This window comes from Chrysoperla carnea, chromosome 3 (assembly GCF_905475395.1).
Source record: "Chrysoperla carnea chromosome 3, inChrCarn1.1, whole genome shotgun sequence".
NCBI classification, from domain to species: Eukaryota; Metazoa; Arthropoda; class Insecta; order Neuroptera; family Chrysopidae; genus Chrysoperla; species Chrysoperla carnea.
In genome coordinates, this window is record NC_058339.1 from 3,415,782 (window position 1) to 3,437,383 (window position 21,602).

At 30.9% G+C, this 21,602-nt stretch overlaps 1 protein-coding gene across 1 annotated transcript; it reads left to right on the forward strand.

Moving 5' to 3' along the window:
* Positions 1 to 5,440: 5,440 nt before the first annotated feature.
* LOC123294844 (sodium-coupled monocarboxylate transporter 1-like) lies at positions 5,441 to 13,905 on the forward strand. Its single transcript, XM_044876017.1, has 12 exons — positions 5,441 to 5,599; positions 6,024 to 6,089; positions 6,174 to 6,225; positions 7,257 to 7,324; positions 7,390 to 7,544; positions 8,022 to 8,162; positions 8,254 to 8,362; positions 9,430 to 9,720; positions 9,783 to 9,869; positions 11,856 to 12,031; positions 12,099 to 12,300; positions 13,624 to 13,905. The coding sequence occupies exons 1-12, from the start codon at positions 5,441 to 5,443 to the stop codon at positions 13,717 to 13,719; spliced, it is 1,602 nt and encodes a 533-aa protein (XP_044731952.1). The 3' UTR covers positions 13,720 to 13,905.
* The last annotated feature ends 7,697 nt before the right edge of the window (positions 13,906 to 21,602 follow it).

Here is a 21,602-nt window from a genome sequence, read left to right on the forward strand (position 1 = left end):
AAATGTCCGTCACGGCACGTCTTGCATATGGCCAATCTTTTGATTAAATTTTTCATCACATTTTCGCACAATTGCAGTTCTTTATTGGTGCGTAACAGCTCTAATATTGTCTTTAAGTGCTTAAATATTTGCTGGAGTATTAACGTAGACTTCATCTTTAACGTAGCCCTAAAGAACAAAGCCCAATGATCTGAAGCCGTACAATCTCGACGGTTAATCGAAATCTCCATTTTGAGGAAACACACGTCCAGGAATTAAAAACAAATTCCCGTAAAGTATAAAACGTATGTTTTGGAGAAAACGGTCTCCACAATTTTCCACAGACATGTTTTGTGTAATCTTGCAATCTTGTTTTTTGTATCCCATTTTTTAACGCAAGGAATAAATCTTCGACTCCTCTATAATTGACGAACTCCTAACCAAATGGTAATTACAACAATACAGAGTAATCAAAAAACAATTTCCGCATTTTTTTTCCTCACTATTTTTGTCGGTGTATTTTTTGCGCTGCTATTTTTTCTGGGTCTGGTTTTTGCCGGTTCATTTTGCCGTCGCTTTTCTTCCCGTGTCTATTTTTGCCGCCGCTATTTTTTTCGGGTCAATTTTTTCCAATTTTATTTTTTTTCCGATTACTAATTTTATGAAAACGTATACGAAAATTTTAGTTATTATTTAATTATTTCGTAGCATCAACATTTTCAAGCGTTACAAACTTGGGTCTAAAGTTAGTATACATCTATACATATAAAAGGTATAGATGTATACTAAATAAATCATTGCACAGCGTAAACCGCTGATCGTAGGGACCTGAAACTTGGATAGTGAGTTCTTAGTATGACGTAGGCATCCGACAAGAAAATATTTTCCAAAACTCTACCCCTAAGGGGTGAAAAAGGGGATGTAATCTTGTATAGGGAAAACCCATGTTAATAATTTTATAGACAAATATAGATCGACGTTTGCATCTTTGACTTTGACTTTGAGACTTTCTATTTATAAATAAGGACTCTTTACATATATCTTGAAGAAGGAATTTGAAAAACAGTATAATAGATTTTCTTACAAAATTAAATATCTTAGAAAGAATATTTAATGCAGAACTACCGATAGAGTTAAGTTTCTATAAAATAACTACTGTAGTATCTTTACTCTCGTGAACACTATGTTCAAATTCCTATTTTAAGTATTAAGATTGGTATCCAATTTGTGTTCATAAAAATAAATATTATACACTTATCCAAAAAGGAAAATCAATCAGTCCAGCTTTTTATAATTGAAAATCATCTATAAAAGAAGAAACTGAACTGACTCATATGACTGTTCTGTCAATTCTTATCGTTTCTTAAATGACGTAAGTGTGCACTTAGAAGAGGTCTAAGAGAGACCGTAGGTATAAGGTCGATTGATCCATCTCATGACCAGATTTGAACACATTTTTTAGGAAATTTTGATTTTTGAACACTATTATTATATTTTTTTTATATCGAAAAAAGTTCGTGCCTATTTTTAATTAAATTAATTTTAAACAATTTTTTTCATGAAGGACACCAATTTTTTTTGGTTAACAGATCGATCTAGTTACCTATATTGGCTTATACCTGTACATATGGTGTCAACAGATGTACACCGATCTGTTCACCAATCGAATTTGGTATCAGAAGAAAGATAATTTAATTACGAAAATAATGGTATTGGCGTGCGTTCATGGAAAAAATAAATAATAACCATGAACACTTTTCGATTAAACACTTTTCGAGTGTATCTACGTAAAAATTTACAACTTTCTATGTTTTATACTTACGTAGAAAATACGTTCATATGAAGCTTAAAATTTTGAGGCTACTAAAATTTTTTTTCTTCATTCGTTTACAATAGTTTGCTCAACATTTATCATTGTTTACAATATACAAAACAAAGGTAAAAGTTTAATTTCAAAAATTTTATCATATAGTCGGATAAAGGAATACATAAAATAGCCGTTCTTAGGGAGTCCTCAGTAACAACTCCGATTTTGATGATTTTTTTTTCAAAATGATTTTTTTTGTATATTGTTTAAAATCAGAACCTCCCTCCTTTCGAACAGTTTGATTGGTCTTATATTTTTATATTTTTATCTACACATGTCGACTTTTCATATAAATCACGCCAGTAGCCAGCAATTCGCTCTATTGAAGGTGGATTCTCGACGAAAAAAATAATCATTTTGAAAAAAAAATCATCAAAATCAGAACTGTTATTGAGGACTCCCGAGTAAAAACATTCATGGATGCGACTAATAAATTCTTCATTCAATTCACTGCATTTAGTATGTTTCAAACAGAAAACATCACTTAATGATATAAATTTTTTACATTGTGGTTCATTTTTGTTTATACGTTTGTATTGTTGTGAAGAAAAATGGACATACCCAAAAATGAGTTTACTTGGGCAGATTTTGCAGTGTTTCTTTTAATGTTGCTAATATGTTTATTAATTGGTGTATATTTTGGCTTTATTAAAGTATCGAAAAATGTAGAAGATTATTTAATAGGGAGTGAAAATATGACTGTATGGCCAGTGACAATTTCACTTGTTGTCAGGTATGTTCAATGTTATCAAAATACTTATGAAAAATTATTCAAAATACAAGTGGAAAATACTATTGGATAATTAATTGGAAAAGTATTTTCCAAATACTTTTTATAAAATAAAATAATTTTTTAAGTTTTATTTTTTTATTGATAATCAGCGTTACAGGGCAAACTCAGCGAGAAAGGGTCGATAAAGGGGTTACAAATATTGGGTAAAAAATCCAACAGCTGAATGCTTGTCGGTGAAGAGGGATGGGGGTTTAATGGGATGTTAAACGGGTTTTTTACGATTTACGGTTTAAATACTCGTCCTACCAAAAAAAATTGCAGTCACAGGGACTGTCGATAGAAGTGAAAACAAACATTTGAATTAAAATGATCAGCATCAATCTGGTTTTCACATCTATTGACACTCCGAGCAGCTGTATAGCTACAGATATACTGCTATAAGGGTGTCGGCGTGCGCACAGTATGTCGGTAACGCGAACCCAACACATTTTCCCCTACCAAAAAGTGCATAACGTCGCTAAAGAAGTTTTCACTTCAAAAATTAAATGTAATAGTTCTAGACAGTAAAAAAATCTATAACTTTTATTTTTATCATTTTTTTACATAACCTCAAAATTTTCGAGTAAAACGGAAAAAAATTTTTTAATTTTCTTAATCCGTGAAAAGAAATGCAATCGTTATATAATTTGGTATGATTGAATCTATTTAAATTCCTTATAGTCTAGAATTTTCTTGTTTTTTTTTATAAGTTCAATAGTTTTTGAGAAATTGATAAAACAAAGTCTCTCAAAAAGGTTTTCTTTAACGATAGGCAATTTCTGCGACAGTCATTGTCTTCGTAAAGACAGCTTAATTCATATAAAAAAATTAAAATATATTAGTATATGCAAAAAATATTCCTAAAATTGCAAAGAAATGAAAAATTATAGAATAATCAAATTTCATATCCATTCCCATTTTATAATTTTTTATGCAATACAAATAACATATTTGATGCAATATTGTGTAGAAGTTGCCCCATATGTACATATGTATACGTATGAATATGAGAAAGAGATATTGCACTTTAATAATGCTGTTTTTTTAATGAATTGAAACTATATTTAATTTGATTGAACGGAAATACAATGTATTACCCTTAATAATAGTATATCAGAACAATATATTTGCCAAAGTTGTAATACAATAATATTTGTAATTTAGGAAATTTTCTCTTCTTTAAGTTTCCGTTGAAATAATTTTTTGTAATACATAATTAGCGCTACAGGCCGAGAAAGACAAAAAAACGTGACCGTAAATATTAAATTCACAATTAGGTTAATAGTGATGAAAATTATTTCAAACTTGTTACACGGAGATGGACACGGGGTCGCTGAACACAAATATTGTGAGAGAATTGGTCTCAGAGGTACCTGGTGCTCAGGGTAAACGGGTCTTCTAGCGGAGTTTCGGTCCGGAGTTTGGGGTGACATACAATAACGTGACGGAATTGGTACTTGGTGCAATGGTATCCCCATTGCCTCCTGGAGTTTTCGAGAAATTCGTCATATAATCAGTCCAAACTCGTTACTCGAAGGTTTTTTGGGGTCGCTGAACAAGAATTTTTCACATTTCTGGATACATTGTTAAATTTTATACAGGAAACATAAAAACCAAAAGTTTGTTTAAGTGGAAAGCACTCAGCCATGAAAATAAATAATTGTGGGCTAAAAGTGCTTACTTGAAACTCGTGAATTAACAAAATTTGCATTCGTTCTGGCAATACTCATCTATTTTTGAATAGTATGAGATAGAAGAAAATTAAAAAATATTTTCAAGGAAATTCACAGCATTTATCGGTATTGTAATTACATTGTAAATAAAGGCAGTATGATAATTATACATTTTTAAGATTTCAGTTACTCAGAATTAAAAATTTTTAAAATTGCGATAAATCTAATTTGTTTTCTTGAAAATCTCCTTATCTATTTGAGCTATTTGCTAAAATATTGAAAAAATAGTTAACATTTTATGTCGATTAATTTGTTATTGTTTCACAGCCATGATAAACAGTAATAAAACTTTTCCTAACCTCGAATATTTGTACACAATTCGCGCGAGTAAGACGTAGCTTTACATATGGCGCCATATTTGAAATCAAAACGAATAGTTTCTGTTTGGTTAACTACAGAACACGATAAGAATTTCACAAAATTTTTATAAATCACACAATATCGGCACACCTTTGTTCATATGGAGCAAATTGCATAATTATGCTAGATAATGCTAAATGGAATAAAAAAGTTGAAAACGTACACTTTAATATGAATGGTCGATGACGGCTACTTAAAAGATCAATTTTGTAGCCTATGCGAACGGCCACTTAGTGAGCAAAACTGTGTTTCAATAAAGGAGCTACCAGTGTAAGGTCAGATAGCGCAGAAATTCAATGACCTCTAGTAGATAAATCAGTTTGGCGTACAAAATATAACCAAAAAAATGTTCGTGCATCCAATATTATACGCTCATTCATAACTACTCATCCTGAATGGGCTAGTAACGAACCCCACGTTTTGCGAACTGGGATAGTATGAAATCTGCAAACGTGACGAAAATGTTAATTTAAAGACGGGTGGATTTTGTATATTTGCTACTTATTGAATTTAGGTAGAGATAAAAAACATCTTGAACCTGTGAGTTGTGGCGTTTACTGCTTTTTCAAAGCATTATATCGCGCATTGGTGGAAGAATCCAATGAGAAAAGAAATATCCAAAGTTCAGCCGTCTAATAATTCACTCTGGAAAACGTAGCCAGTTCCTGAATCATAATTTTTGAATAACTTGAAATTAATAAAGAAGATTAACAACAATTTTCTTTTAGTATGGTTTCTGGAATATCATTTCTGGGATTACCTGCCGAAGTTTATGTATTTGGCATACAATATTTTTATTTAATATTAAATGATGTATGGTTGGGAATCATTGGTAATTATATATATTTACCAGTTTTTATGGATTTGCGATTAACTTCCAATTTTGAGGTTCGTGAAATTAAATAACTTATCACAATAATTAGTTAATAAAATTAACGATTTTTATTATTCACAAACATATATTATTCCCAGGGGTGGGTTAAAAGGTGTAAAGGTCCTGGGGCAACAAAGTAGTGGACACTCTTAAATATAGAATAAGAAACAAGTTGATATTCATTAAAATATTTTATCAGAAAGTTTGTTTAATGAGGTCCCCCATCTTGTATAGAGATTTTAGGCATAAATTTTCTATTGTTAAGAACCCTCGTTTTAATTTTTTTTAAATTCGAGACCCTCCGGCTGCCTTCACAAGATCCGGCACTAAGTACACCAAAGATAAAATCATCGAACTAAATTCTTTAAATATCTTCAAGAATGCCAACAAAATCAAACTTATTCTTACGAACTCTTTTATTTATTTATTTTTTTTTAGTATTTAGAACTACGATTTGATAAGTCTTTACGACGTCTTGGATCCATTTTATTCATTATTTGTATGGTGCGTATTAAAAGTTAAAGGACTCCATTCAAGAATTACTTAAATATTTGAATGTATTTTTTTGTTTGATCATTATTTTTTTAGATATTATGGCTTCCATGTGTAATACATGTTCCGGCATTGGCTCTTAATCAAGGTAAGTTTAACAACTGAAATTAAAATTTTCATTTATTATGATACTTAGCCCGTAAATTTCTTTAGCGTCTGAACGACCCAATATTATTGCTGGTTGTTGTTTTAATAAAACAAATTTTTCGAAATATATTATTTGCTCTTGCCAAATAGGACCTTTTAATCATAAATTAACATGATATCTAGACTGGTCATTCTACATTAATTTGTTGAGCTAAAGGCAAGGTACAGCAAACCAACTAATGTAATATGTCGGAAATTTTCCATAGAATTCAATGTGCAATTTTTTCCACTTTTAATGTGTTTTAAGGTTGTTTTTTTTAATACACTTTGTACTAAAAAAAAGTTTCGAATAAAAATGGGTAACTTTTTACTTCGGATAGATTTTTTAGCCCAGTTACATGTCAAAAAATTTTCAAATAAAAAATTCATTGAAAAAAACTGTTAAAAATTGCTTTTTTTTTTTGAAGCGTCCGTATTTCTTTGATAAAAATACATTTTTAAACGACACTTAGGAGAAAGTTAGTCCTTAATATGTCCAAGAAGGGCGTTTTGCAAATTTGGAAAGTTTGGACAAAATCGCTTTTATCGACAAAAAGCCGCTTTTCTTTAAATTCCAATAGCCCATATATGCGTGTTTTTTTATAAACGATTCTGTGCTTAAAATTTTCTTCAATGCCTGCCTGAATATGTGCGGATGTTGCGTGCATGATTAATTGATCGATAACTAAATATCAACTAGAAACAAATATACCAGATTAAAAAAATTGAAAAATAATTTATATAGTATTTCAAAATACCTTTTTTATCGATAATTGTTGATAACTAGCATTTTTGGGCTGAAAAACGCTTCTGGCATATTTTTCTAGACATCATTCCGAATACAACTAAGCTATCACACGTATTATAACGACCAGTATTTCTATGTTAACCAATTTGAACTTGTCGACTCAGCCATAAACTATACAGGCAATCTATACTATGAGCTTTTATTTATTCTAAAACTTTTCATAATTGTAGGCCCTTGTTTTACAGTAGCTGGTATCAAAACGCATACTATAACACCCATTATCTGCGCAGTTTGTATTTTCTACACTTCCATGGTAATTATTAAAAGTTTTCATTCATTCAAATCAATAAAAACTAATTTAAAAATATTTAATTTAAGGGAGGAATTCGTGCTATCATATGGACCGATTTCCTGCTCGCATTTTTAATGGTATGTTCAGTGTTATTGGTGATAATTAAAGCGACTTGGGAAGTTGGTGGAGTGGGAAAAGTAATCGAGCGTAATATGTCTAGCGGAAGATTGGAATATCCAGAGTAAGAATTTAATTTTACTTATGCATACCTAGACAGTACAAAAGAAAGACCAAGAAAGTAGAAAATCGGTATGTGGAAAACATCGAACAAATATTTGTCAAACATTGCTTATGTGGTCTCGTTTTATCATATAATTGGCAGCACTTGTCTCAAATTACCGACCGATATAGATAGTAAAACTTGCAGGTCCCTCTTAAGCTACTTGTTGTTAGTTCATAAAATAATTTTAATGGAAATGGATGTTGTTTTAAAATGAAACTTGTTGAAATGGACGTTAAGTAAATATTAAATTTTTTAATTCTATTTTACTGAAAAAAATACAAAAATTTAAAAAAAATGTAAAAAGTATTATTTTGTAGAAAGACTGATGAAGGATTCATAAGATTCGAAACTAGTTGCAAATTAGAAATATTGTAAAAGAATTAATATCCAAAAACCAGCGAAAAATAATTTTATTTTATACTTATTTTTCTTCAGCTTGGAATTAAGTTTAACAAAACGATTAACATTTCCTGCGATATTGGTTGGAGGAGCTATTAATATAATCAGTGATGGAATGGTTACTCAAACAATGATGCAAAGATACGTATCGTTACCCACCCTTAAAGAAGCTAAAAAGTATGCTCCATGAATTCAACAACTTATACTATTACAAAAGTATCTGTGGACCGATTTCTTGAATTTTAACTGCATTTTGATTTATTTTTAGGGTGACGTGGTTATTTTTTATAGTCAGAACACTCTTCATGGGATTGTGTGCTTGTGCAGGTCTTGTTATTTATGCAACTTATTTCAATTGCGATCCTGTTTCAACGAATGTAATAACAAAAAAGCCTAATAGTACAGTAAATAAAGATATTTTACTTAAAAAAATACTCAATGGCTAAAATTTTTAGGGCGTATTTGGGAGCATACCCTATAAATACAGGGTAGAGTTGGTTTTTATTAGTTTTCTTTGCTGCTATCGCACGTGCAGCCAGCTTCTACATATCATTTTGTTGGAATTTTGATTATCTATCGTATGGTGAATCAGATCGTCAATAAGGCCAATGGCTGAATAATTGACATGTTTTTTCGTTTATTTAGACATCAAACCTTATCATAGGTTTGAAACTTTTTACAGACACTAAAAAGGCAATAAGATCAATGACAATGACCGGTCAAAGGTCAAATGTGAGAGGTAGTTTTCGTTTATTGATGAATATTCGTTTATTGATAAATTTGTGATAAATTTTTATGCTTGATTTCGCCGTCTTCGTATTCGTCATTGCTTCCGAATATTTCACCATGGTCCTTTTCTATCTAATCACCTTCATATTCTTCAGATAGTTTGTTTGAAGTCTAAATGAATGAAAAAAATGTTAGTTATTCAGTATTTATCAAAAAACGAAAACTACCTCTCACATTTGACCTTTGACTGGCCATTGTCAGTGGCCTTATTGGCCTACTTTTTAGTGTCTGTAATAGGTTTAAAACCTTACAATAGGTTTGAACTTTAAATGAACGAAAAAAATGTAAGTTATTCAGTATTTATCAATAAACGAAAACTACCTCTCACATTTGAGCTTTGACCTTATTGACCTACGATCTTGATTTTGTCACCATTCGATAGATAATCAAAATTCTAAAAAATTGATATATAGAACTGAATAATGTACGTGCGATAGCAACAAAGATAACTAATAAAAACCAACTAACCCCTGTATTGACACGGGGTGGTATTTTCTCCCTCCTCCACGAATACGAAAACTCAGGGCATGCCTCTAAACATTCCCTAAAAATTTCAGCCGTTAAGTACTTTTTTTAAGTAAAACTCACTTTTGTATTTATATTAACTGTAGTATAGTATTTTAAAAATGTAAAAAAGGAATCATAATCTTTACAGGTTGTGTCTGCAAAAGATCAACTTTTACCCTTACTAGTTGTTGATACTTTAAAAGGTTTCCCTGGCGCAGCTGGATTATTTTTAGCTGGTGTTTTTAGTGCATCTCTGAGCTCTTTATCGGGTGGTTTAAATTCATTAGCTACGGTGATTTTGGAAGATTGCGTCAAGCCGGTTTTTAAGCAAATGACGTCAAAACAGGAACAAATTATTGTCAAATTAGTGGTTTTGGCTACAGGAGTTCTTACAGTTGGATTAGCTGTTATAGTAGCAAAAATGGGACAAATATTACAAGTATTACAAAATTATTTTAAAAAGATTGATTATTATTTTGAAATATCAATTTGTTTTTCTAGTTAAACGTAACATTGGAATCCATTACATTTGGTCCTTTGTTTGGTATGTTTACATTGGGTATTCTATTTCCATGTGCAAATGCCAAGGTAAGTTTTCATATTCCCATGTACATATGTTTCTTAGGATCTCACTTTCAATTGGCAATTGTCTCTACTTTATTCGCAAAGAATTTGTGGTTTAAATCTAGACACATAAAGATTTGGTAAATATAATCCTTACTTCAATAAATGAAAATTTTTTCTTTAATGTAGGTGATTGGCTTGTTCGTGAGTGGCTTCATTTCAGTATAACCTACAACGTTTTATTCATGTAAATTTTGGCGTTTTCAATGTGGAAAACATGTCAAATAAATGACCTATTGAAAAAATATGAACAACCATTTGCTTTTTTCTCAACTGCAAGATAATAGGGGCCTACAAAAATTTTGGATCTTTTAGTGCGATCTCCACTCCCAACATGCCGGAAAAACGAGTGTACAAAATTTATCAACAACCGGGTTACTTTTACAGAAATGTTTAATAAATATTAGTAGAATTAAATGCTCATACTGGCTTACAAATATCATGAGCCGTTTTCACAAAACCTACGCCTTAAACATACCAGTTTAATGACTATGTGTTTTATTATGAACACTTATACTTTTTCGTGGCCTACAAATGTTTATAATAAAACATATAGTCGTTAAACTGACATGTTTAAGGTTTAGGTCTGAGGAAACGGTTCATCAAATTTGTAGGCCAGTATGAGCATTCAATTTTACTAATATTTCTGTAAAAATTAGCCGGTTTTTCTGAAATGTTGGAAGTGGAGGTCACGCCAAAGAGCCCAATATTTTTGTAGGCCACTATTATTCTATCTTATATTATTAATTTATCTTGCATTCGAGAAAAGCAAAAGGTTGTTCATATTTTTCAATGGATCGTTTCTTTAACATGTTTTCCATATAAAAAACGCCCCAATTTTCGTAAATATATACGTTGTACGTTACACTGAAATGAAGCCACTCTCGAAGTTTCGAAAGAATATTTAAACTTGAGTGAAATTGATACATCAATATAGATAAGATGTGATGATAAGTTGGTTCATTTTCTACTTGCTCTAGGAAATGTTGTTTTGGATGACTTCGATGAGCTTCACTTCGCACTAAAGTTTTTGAGCTCATAAATTAATTAACATAAATTCTTTGCTTCTTTTATATATACTGACTAGCTTCATACACGCCCGCTTCACTGGGCTTAAAAGTAACAACCACCACTTTTTAGCCTCGAAGTCCCCGCTGAACGGTCTCCGGAAAAATGAAAAAAAAAAAATTTTACAAAAAAAATTATAAATATTATAACATTTGATATTTTTTATCCTTTCTATTGGGAAGTTAGTCGTGGGGACCTTTCGGGTCGCACCTAGACCGAATTTTTTCCCTAATTGGACCGTTTTGAGATAAAAAGTAAATTTTATCTACACGAAGGTTGGTCACTTCTATTGTATATTATTGGATTCGTTCTCTCTTATCACCTAGCGACTCATTTTACCAGTGGCGTAGCGAGTGGGGAAAGGGAGTGTATCATACCCGGTCGCTACTCATAAAGGCCACCCAATGGTCCGTAAACCAAAAATTGCTTAATAGTTTTTATTTTTATTATAATTGATTTCTGTAAGATATATTTTAAATTTGGTGCCAGTGTAATATAATAAATGTTAATTCGTAAATAAAAAGGAAAAAAGGAAGACTAATAGTCTGAATCAATTTGAAATATTATATTCATAACAGAAATGACACGTCTTTTCTACTAGCAGGGCTGATTCGACCTGTGTCTGCCCACACTTGCTATGGCATCTACGCTGTGTGGTTACATAAATTATCTCCTTTCGTGATTTGTCTGATAACGATATTATGTTAGATATGATCTTGAATCATTAGCGATTGAATTAGCCGAAATTCGAGACAAGCTCTGTGAAGAGGCCATTGTGCCCCGGCTGAGAGTTAAGCTCGCTACGCCACTGTATTTTACCACATAGCTTAATTAGCCGTCTCCTGTTTAATCTAAGCATTTTAACATACACTGATATTCTAGGGAGCATTTTATGCAGGCTTAAGTGGACTGTGTTTTATGGGATGGATTAGTAGTCAAGCCATGATAGCATCGGCTAATATACATTACCCAGAGAAACCTGTTTTCACTGATGGTTGCACATTTAATATTACAGAACCTATAACCCTACCGCCAACGCTGGACGATTATGACGAAACGTAAGCATTTCTCAGCTTAACATTTCAAAAAAAAAATAATAATATATAATTTTTGTTTTTTTTGCAGGAATATATTCTTTGTTTATCGAATAACATTCGTATTGTACACTACAATGGGTACAATATTCACAATAGTGATTGGTTTAATAATTAGTTATTTTACTGGTTTTAATAAAATTGAGGATGTGAATCCTTTATATTTAGCACCGTTCTTGAGACCAAAAACTGTTGACATTAAAACATTTGATAATAAGCGACAAAACAATGAGGTAATAGATAGTATAATTATACCATGTATATATGAAATATACATAGTATATTAAGTTTAGTCCCAAGTTTGTAACGCTTAAAAATAATGATGCTAGGAAAAAAATTTGGCCATAGGTGTTCATAAAATCACCTAATTAGTCCATTTCCGGTTGTCCGTCCGTCCGTCTGTGGACACGATAACTTAAAAACGAAACAAGTGAAAAGAAACAATTGACTGAGTTAATTGTTGATATACCATGCATAGTCAGTGTTGATTTCTTTATCACATAACACATACAAAAATGTATAGACAGTGTTGATGCCCACTCGTTTGTTTTTTTGACGTCACGTAAATAACAAAAGATATTCACTTTTAAATACACACACACACACAACTGATATTCCTATATTAATACATACTATAAAATTTGCACCTAATTAACGCCCTCGTGGGTAAACAGTTATGTTTACAAAAAAATGTTTCAAACAAAAGTTTTTAATTTGCTATAAGGAACATTTTTTACATTTAAACTTTTGTTCTATCTCTAACGGTTTACAAGATGGGTTCTACGGACCCAAGACCCAATTGACCTATGATGCTCATTTACGAACTTGACCTCACTTTTTACGTCCTGAGTACGCTGTAAAAATTTCAGCTCGATATCTTTTTTCGTTTTTGAGTTATCGTGTCCACAGATGGACGGACGGACGGACGGACAACCGGAATTGGACTAATTAGGTGATTTTATGAACAGCTATGACAAAATTTTTTCCTAGCATCATTATTTTATTATACTATGTATATTTCATATACAATACATGGTATAAAAATACAAGAAGTTCTATTAAACTATAGATAAAATCGATAGTGAGGTCAAGTTCGTAAATGAGCATTATATTATATTGGGTCTTGTAAACGGTTAGAGATAGAACAAAAATTTAAATGTAAAAAATGTTCTTTATCAAAAATTAAACAACTTTTGTTTGAAACATTTTTTCGTAAACATCACTGTTTACCCGTGAGGGCGCCAATTAGGCGGAAATTTTATAGTATATACTATACTTGATTATCAGTTATGTAGGAAATTTTATAATATGTACTATATTTGATTATCAGTTATGTATGTGTCACATGTTTGTATGTGTAATGTGATAAAGAAATCAACACTGACTATGCATGGTATTTCAACAATTAACTCAGTCAATTGTTTGTTTTCACTTGTTTTTTTTTTTAAAATCCTTTTCACTCTATTCGTATATTCAAAATGAAATCAAAAAAACTAAATTTTTCGAAAGACAAGGCTTTGTATAACTTATATTATATTATATTTTATAACTTTCAGAAAGTCGATTCAAACATGTGTTTGGAAGAAGTTGTTGATTTATTGAACAAAACAAAAAGTTCACGTTGTACAGAAAAAGAAAATTACCACACATAAACGAAAGAAATGCATATATCTGGTGAACTACGCGAATTCAAAATATACGAAATTTTCCATTTATACAGGGCCATGTCCATTTAAAATAAAGGCTTTGTATTTTAAAAATGTTCTCTATCTCTTTCTATTATGTGAATTTCAATGAAATTGATTTCGAATTTTCTAAAAACATAAAATTACAGAAAATACCGCCATTCAATTGAAACACAACGCATGATTCTATTTTATTTTCACTTTTTTACTCTTCATTTTATTTCGTCATCTTATCTTCATTATTTTTGTTTTAAATTTTTTTATAATTAATTTGTAATTTGTCATTTAAAAAAAAAAATTTTTTTAATTCAAACAAAAATAAATTTATTTTTTATCATTTTTTGTTTACCTAATTTCGATTATTTTTGTTTTTGATGAAATTTCTATATAGTCCAGGAGCCACCAATCCTATAAGCTCCGTGGTCGGCACAAAGACCGAAAATATATTAAATAAATTATATATCGTTAGAAATATTATATTTATTCAGAAAAAATCCGAGCGACTAATAATGATTTTTAACAAGAAAGGTCCGGCAAACCTATATGAATGGTGTGATACAGGAGATTTCCATTATCACGGAAACCTTTTTTTCTTTCATTTTACGCGTTTTAATGTAAGACCTAAAGACATCTTGATATGCGTATACTTACAAACTGCCGAAAGTATAGCGCACACCAGATGTGGAACGCCGTATGCTGCCTCTAATATTAAGCTGGGCGGTTACAGTCCATAAACTACAGGGTACCACCCTCGAAAAAGCTGTAATCGACCTTGGTAAAAAAAACTTTGCAAAAGGGCAAATATATGTCGCACTAAGTCGTGTCAAAAGTTTGGAAGGTATAGCTTTATCAGATTTGGACGCCAACAAACTATTAAATAAACCACATGATGATAGATCGTTGACGGAAATAACGAGACTACGGAATCTGTCTACCGACAATGCAGGTCGAACATAACATACCTTAAATAGTGCAATTAGAATGCTTACGTCATGTAACAATGCAGCAAAGGACGTAAGCGGATTGCAATTTGATTATATTCAATATTCAGTTACAAATTCTATCACAGATCGCATTTTTTATTGTAAGCCGTCAAGGAGTTCCTTTGATCATCATATTCGACTATGACAATTACTTGACCTTAACAACGTTACGGTAGATAATTCAAATATCCGGATAGCCTATGAAAGATTTGGCCGCATATCATTAATTTGTTCCAAAAAATTGAAGAGTTCTGCCACTTTGTCATGGATCTCATAATCAGAACCTAACCAAACTGTCATTAAACTACTTCTGAAGTAAGCCCTTTTCAATGTAAAAAACATCATCGAAATCGGTTGGCATGATTTTGCGTTATTCGCCCATTTGTTGAGAACATACTTAATGCAAATTTAAGACTTATATGGTTTTCTCATGGATGCCATTGTCAGAACTGAACCAAATTGAAATGGGACCACACGAGAAGCACCAGAATCGGTTCACTCAGTCGAAAATTATGCGGTAACAAAAAAAAAAAAAAAAATACAGTCGAATTGATAACCTCCTCCGTTTTTGTTTGAAGTCGGTTAATTAAGTCCAAAGGAGAGAAAAAGTACTTATTTCAAAAGTTAATAAGAAATGCTCAAGGTAACATGAATGAAATGGATAAAAAAAATTTGGAAAACGGTTGACCCTGCAGGTCATCTCTGTAACTTCCCGCTAAGTATTGACTCATAACGTGTAAAAAATTTTATCTATTCTGATGTTATTCAAGTTATTTGTCATTCAAGTATGTAAACTTACGGCATAAATAATTATTTTTAATTTTTCTAAAAAATTGTTTATGGCATTATTGATAAAAAAATCATTTTTATAAAAATGATTTTTATCGCTTTTTTTCGACAACGATATAATACGGACAAACAAACCGATTACGACCAACTTGGTGGCGATCGATGTAGTTTTTACACGTTGAGAGCTGATTAGTTTTTGAAATCGATCGGTAGTTCTCTGAGCTCAAAAATGAAGATGTTCGATGCTTTTGAGCTTCTAGCTCAAAAATTTCATAGACGTTTGATAAAACACTATTTTTTAAATTTTCAAATCGCGATAACTTTAGAATGAATAAACCGATTTTCACGCGGTTGGTGACATTCGACGCAGTTTTTGAAGCTTCATGAAGAATCTTTAAGTTTCAATTGATAGAACAAAAAATTTTGAGGTTATTCCGAAAAAACGCTTTTTTTGGTTTTCTTTCGCAACGATAACTCACGAACGAATCAACCGATTTTGACCGGACTGGTGGTGATCGACGTGGTTTTTTGATGTTGAGAGCTGATTAGTTTTGGAAATTAATCGATACAGCCGTTTAAAAGTTATTCAAAAAAAACCACTTAAAAAAAATTTTTTTTTTGCAGTTTATTTGAGATTTCTCGAAATTTATCGGTTCGAATCGGTCTCAAAATCTAAGTTTGGTCAAGCCCTTTCGAATAGCACCAACCGCGATCAAATCGGACAAGCCGTTCAAAAAGTTATGAGAGGTTTACATGCATCCACACACACACACACACACACACACACACACACACACACGTGAGTATTCACACACGCAGCGTGATAAACTCGAAAGTATCTTACACCAGAGTATTCAACCAGAGACACTAGTAGAAGCAATGTTGTCATCAAGAGCCTCTTGGAACGCCATCAGCACATTTGCAACAGAAGTCCTCATAGGCTTGCGTTCCATCGAAAGAAGTAGGGCACATGACAACAGCTAGAAGAAAGAAGTAATAACATCTTAGCTAGCAGAAGAAAAAGCAGTAGCTAAATCCTCCCCCCACGAACTAATGCCTAACGGCGGATACCGTGGGGGATCAGAGTTCAGAGGATAGCGGAAGTTTTAGTCGGTATTAGCATTAACACGTCATCTTAAGTTAATGTCCGAGTCCGACATACCAGGCAAAACATCAAAGCCAGAGATTCGTAAAAGAATTTCCTTCGCTATATATATATATATAAAAAAAAAAAAATAAAAAAAAAAAAAAAAAACACACACACACATACACTTTTTTTGTGAGCTAATGTAAAATACTCTTAGGCTTCGAGCCCATAAAAAAATTCAAGCAAATAAGTAATAATTAAAACATTTAAAAAAAATAAATAAAAAAAAATAAATAAAAACATTTTAAAATTGTATTGAATGCGTCAAAAAATATAAATATATGAAAATATATATTTATAAACATAAGTTTATTTAAATTTATGACTTTTTTGGGTATACTCCACAATTCACACGCATATAACATTATTGTGTTAGATTTCCAAGAATATGAGGGTGTCGGTAGATCTAGTAAGGGCTAATTAAGGTGATAAAATCTTACCTAACCTAATCTAATATTTTCAATGAAGTGGAATTTGCTACTTTTGTACCTGTCGCCTTATTTTTTGTTGAAAGTGTCTGCGAACTTGCCATCCTAGCGGTTACCATTTAAAGTTATTGAACGAATTTTGTGATATGTCTATAATAATATTAAGTATATTAATTTCATGGAATTCCTATAAAAACCATTGTCATTTTTAACATAAATTTTTCCATCCCCAAGCAGTGGTGGCTCCCCACCCCTGAGCAAGATCGCACAAATCTTTGTTTTTAACTTCTTTAAGTAACCATTAAACAATGCAGTCGAATTTTACGGCTCTCCACTAAATTTTGAAAAAATATTGTTTTATTTGAACTTTATTGCCACAAAAGTAGCATTACCCACTATGTATTTTTAATAAAAATTTTCAATAGGAAAATGTTTTCTTCCAGTAAAAGAAATCTTTACAATTCTATTTTGTAATATTTGGATAATGTGAGAAAACGCAAAAGGGTACGAAAATTATTTACACAAAAGAGCTTCCTTTTATCTAAATAGGAAAAGGATTGCAGTTCACAGATAATAAATTAACAAGAAGCGTATTTTTTAATCTGATTTTATTAAGTGGACTTCATTGTTTTGTGTATTCTATAGTTGAGTATCATTAAATTCATTGAAAACGATACAATAACATTACGTAACAAGTGAAAACAAACAATTGACTGAGTTAATTGTTGAAATACCATGCATAGTCAGTGTTGATTTCTTTATCACATTACACGTACAAACATGTGACACATACATAACTGATAATCAAGTATAGTACATATTATAAAATTATCGCCTAATAGGCGCGCTCATGGGTAAACAGTGATGTTTACGAAAAAATGTTTCAAACAAAAGTTGTTTAATTTTTGATAAGGAACATTTTTTATATTTAAACTTTTCTTGTATCTCTAACGGTTTACAAGATGGGTCCTACGAACTCAAGATCCAATTGACCTATGATGCTCATTTACGAACTTGACCTCACTTTTTACGTCCTGAGTAAGCTGTAAAAATTTCAGCTCGATATCTTTTTTCGTTTTTGAGTTATCGTGTCCACAGACGGGCGGACGGACGGACGGACAACCGGAAATGGACTAATTAGGTGATTTTATGAACACCTATGACAAAATTTTTTTCCTAACATCATTATTTTTACCAACTTGGGACTAAACTTAATATACTATGTATATTTCATATATGCATGGTATAAAAACGTTGTTAAATAAAATATTAAGTTTCACCACATGATTATCATAGTGGAAACGTGAAATAATGGAAAATACTTATTCTGATAAAAAGAAAACAAATTATTATTGAAGTGTGTAAAAACTCAAATTTTGCTAATCGCACATCATATTTATTGTTTTACATTGAGTTACTTGTTTAAATATTTTTAATATTTTCTTTCAAAACATGGAAAAAGAAGCGAAAAAAGTATCGATAATATCGCATCTTTCATTTGTGGTCAAAACCCCACATCAACGCAATCAGTACATAGCTGGTTTTTTATGTAAGTCTTTTTTATAATTTATACAGAGTTTTCAAAAGAAGAAATCTGATCTCATAAAAAAAAAACTTTTAGAAAAATGACTAAGCCTTTCGCTTTTCCCAAAATCTCCCAACTCACTTGCCTACCATAGGGTTAGTTTCGAAACATTTTAAAAAACGTATATAAATAAATAATTAATAAATAATAAAAAATAATTTTATTATTGGTGTTTTAGACTACAAGTTTTGAAATAGTATAATAAAACTTGTAGTTACACACCAATAATAAAATTATTTATTATTTTTTTTTAAATATTTATTGTAATATTGTATGGACTACCAAAAATCTAATATAAATTCAACTTAAGGTAGTTGTGGTAACAAGAAAGTTAGGAAAATTCATTGATCAATTAAGAATCAAAAGGACATAGATAATTTGAAAATATTTTTAATTCTTCAAAAAAACTATATTGCTGGAATTTATTAATTCCAGAAAATAAAAATATCAAATTTTATTTTTGCAAACCTTGATGGAAATAAATAAATTAAACTATTTTAATAGTTTTCACTTAAATTTCCTATATTATAATATACAAAATTTTGATTTGATACATAATGCATAAATTATATTTCTTGAAAAATAAAATGTTTATTTAAAAGAAGTTAATTATATATTGTATTGAAAATATTTTCTCACTTTCCAAATTTTGCCGCCCTAGAAAATTTGCCGCCCTGGGCACTAGCCCCGACTGCCCCTAGTGTAAATCCACCACTGCGGTTTTTTTATGATGAACATACAAATTATAGTGGTTCTATGGAACGCGGTAAGGGGACAAAGTTTCGAGGATCCAGACGAAATTAACAACATATGGCCGTAATAATATGGCCGTTGAGCCGGTTTTTGTGGCCGATTGAGGTTCAAGAAAACGACCTATGGTTTTCGGTGTATTCCTTTCTGCTGAATCAAAAAATTTAGGTCTTTTTTTCGAAATACGGTGCAGTAACTTTTTATAGGCAATTTATAATTTATAAACAATTAATAAAGCTACCAATCACGCTAGGCAAGCATTTTTTTAACAGTGAAAACGGATAATATTATTCTCTAAAATTAACCCGCCGAAAGAATTTTTTTAAATATTAATTACAATAAAAGTTATTCAAAACTTGCGCGGAAAAAAGGAGAAGATAGCATTTTTTAGACATTTTCGCTTATATCTCGGGTTCTAATGAAAATAGAAAATTCCGACATCTCATTATCAAGCTCAAGGTCTAAGCATTTAAGTAAATACCCAAATTTTGTTTAAAAGGAAATTACACAGGTTCAAATTCATGAAATACTACGAAAAAATTACATGTACATGTAATTTGCTGAAACGTTTTTTACGTATAGTAATAAGAAGATATGATCATTTATATTTAGATGCCAGTATTCGAATTAGTCGCATTTATTGTTGCGGACTAGAGGATATTTATTAATTACAAAGGGTCTCGAGAGAGTGGGGATATACGTTTTAATCACCTTATTTTTATTTATCAGTGAGATTATATTTATTTTCACGTGTATTATTCTTTTTGTAAGAACAAAATACGCAATAAGATGTGGCTGGATTTAAACAAATGCAATAAATTGTTGTGCACTTTTTGATTGTGCAGCAGGGCACCAATTCATTACAGATAATTTTTCAGGCAATCATTATTACCATTTTTTACCCAACAAATCATTATTATCATTTTTTACCCATTCAAAATTTCCGGGATTAATACTATTTAACTCCACATTAAAAAAATTAGTTTGCCAATAGACAAAATAAATATGCCTCAAAATATGCAGTTTTATAGACGCTGATGTACACGGAATATTTTCTGTGGAGTGTTTTGACGAATGACAATTCATTTAGAGTCGTAATTCGTCAAATGTCTTGACTTCAGCTTTACCTTTAAAACTTGAATAAGAAATTCGTCTCCTGTTCTTAAATCAGATTCGGTAGAAAAACAAAAAGAAAGAACAACAAAATTTATCGTATTATAATATTATTTATATAATATTATTATAATTTTATTATACATAATATTATTTAATGCTCTGATTTAAATAATTGATGTAAGGGATAACCTTGAATAAAATTATTTGAGTATTTTTCTGGAAGTGATACTGACGATCTATCTCGAATAAAAAAAATTGCAATGCTATTGTTGCTTGTAAATAAATTAAGCATTTTTTATTTTTTATATAATTCAAAAGAAGATTAATACGCTGGAAGAATGAACTATGGTTATTATTTATAACATTTCAAATGGATAAAACTAAAGATATTTAAGATTTTAAAATTGTATTAAACAATAATAATTTAGTAAAATAAGATGGAAATTGGCATCCGAAATGAAACTAAATTTCTAATATTAATTCCGACTTACAAAATATTACGTACTGAATTTAACCCCCTCCCCCAAAGAAAATAGCATGTAGAGATTTTTAATGGATGGTTGCAGTAAGTTTGGTCGAAAGCTTGTTTCCAGTAGACTTTTCTCTTCGGACAAACATTAACGCTCCAAAAAACTGAGATATTGAGTATACATATGATATAACCAGACAAATATCAAAATCCAAAGTTTTAGATGCCCCTGACAAATACCACTCTAGAAATTGTGTTTGAATTCGGGAGGTTTTAAGTTCAGTGCATAAATTATTATGATAAAGAAATTAATTGTACTTTCAGCAACCATGGTAATGTTTATTGCTGGCAATTTTATTGGATGGTCTTCACCTACTAGAAGTAAATTACTAAAACATGAAACTCCATTTGAATGCACAGATGGTGATTGGGCGTGGGCTGCTTCATTTTTCACATTAGGTGCAGTTCCATGGGCCATATTTGCTGGAATGTTTGCCGATATATTAGGAAGACGTTTGACGCTATTATTTTCTGCACCTATTTTTATAGTTGGATGGATAATTACTTATTTTTCTTACAGTTG

Bases quoted from the DNA above. Each gene is read 5' to 3' on its own strand.
- LOC123294844 (XM_044876017.1), top strand. From the start codon at position 5,441: ATGGTTTCTGGAATATCATTTCTGGGATTACCTGCCGAAGTTTATGTA. The intron at 7,325-7,389 runs GTAATTATTAAA...ATTTAATTTAAG, and splicing joins GTATTTTCTACACTTCCATG to GGAGGAATTCGTGCTATCAT. The intron at 8,163-8,253 runs GTATGCTCCATG...ATTTATTTTTAG, and splicing joins ACCCTTAAAGAAGCTAAAAA to GGTGACGTGGTTATTTTTTA.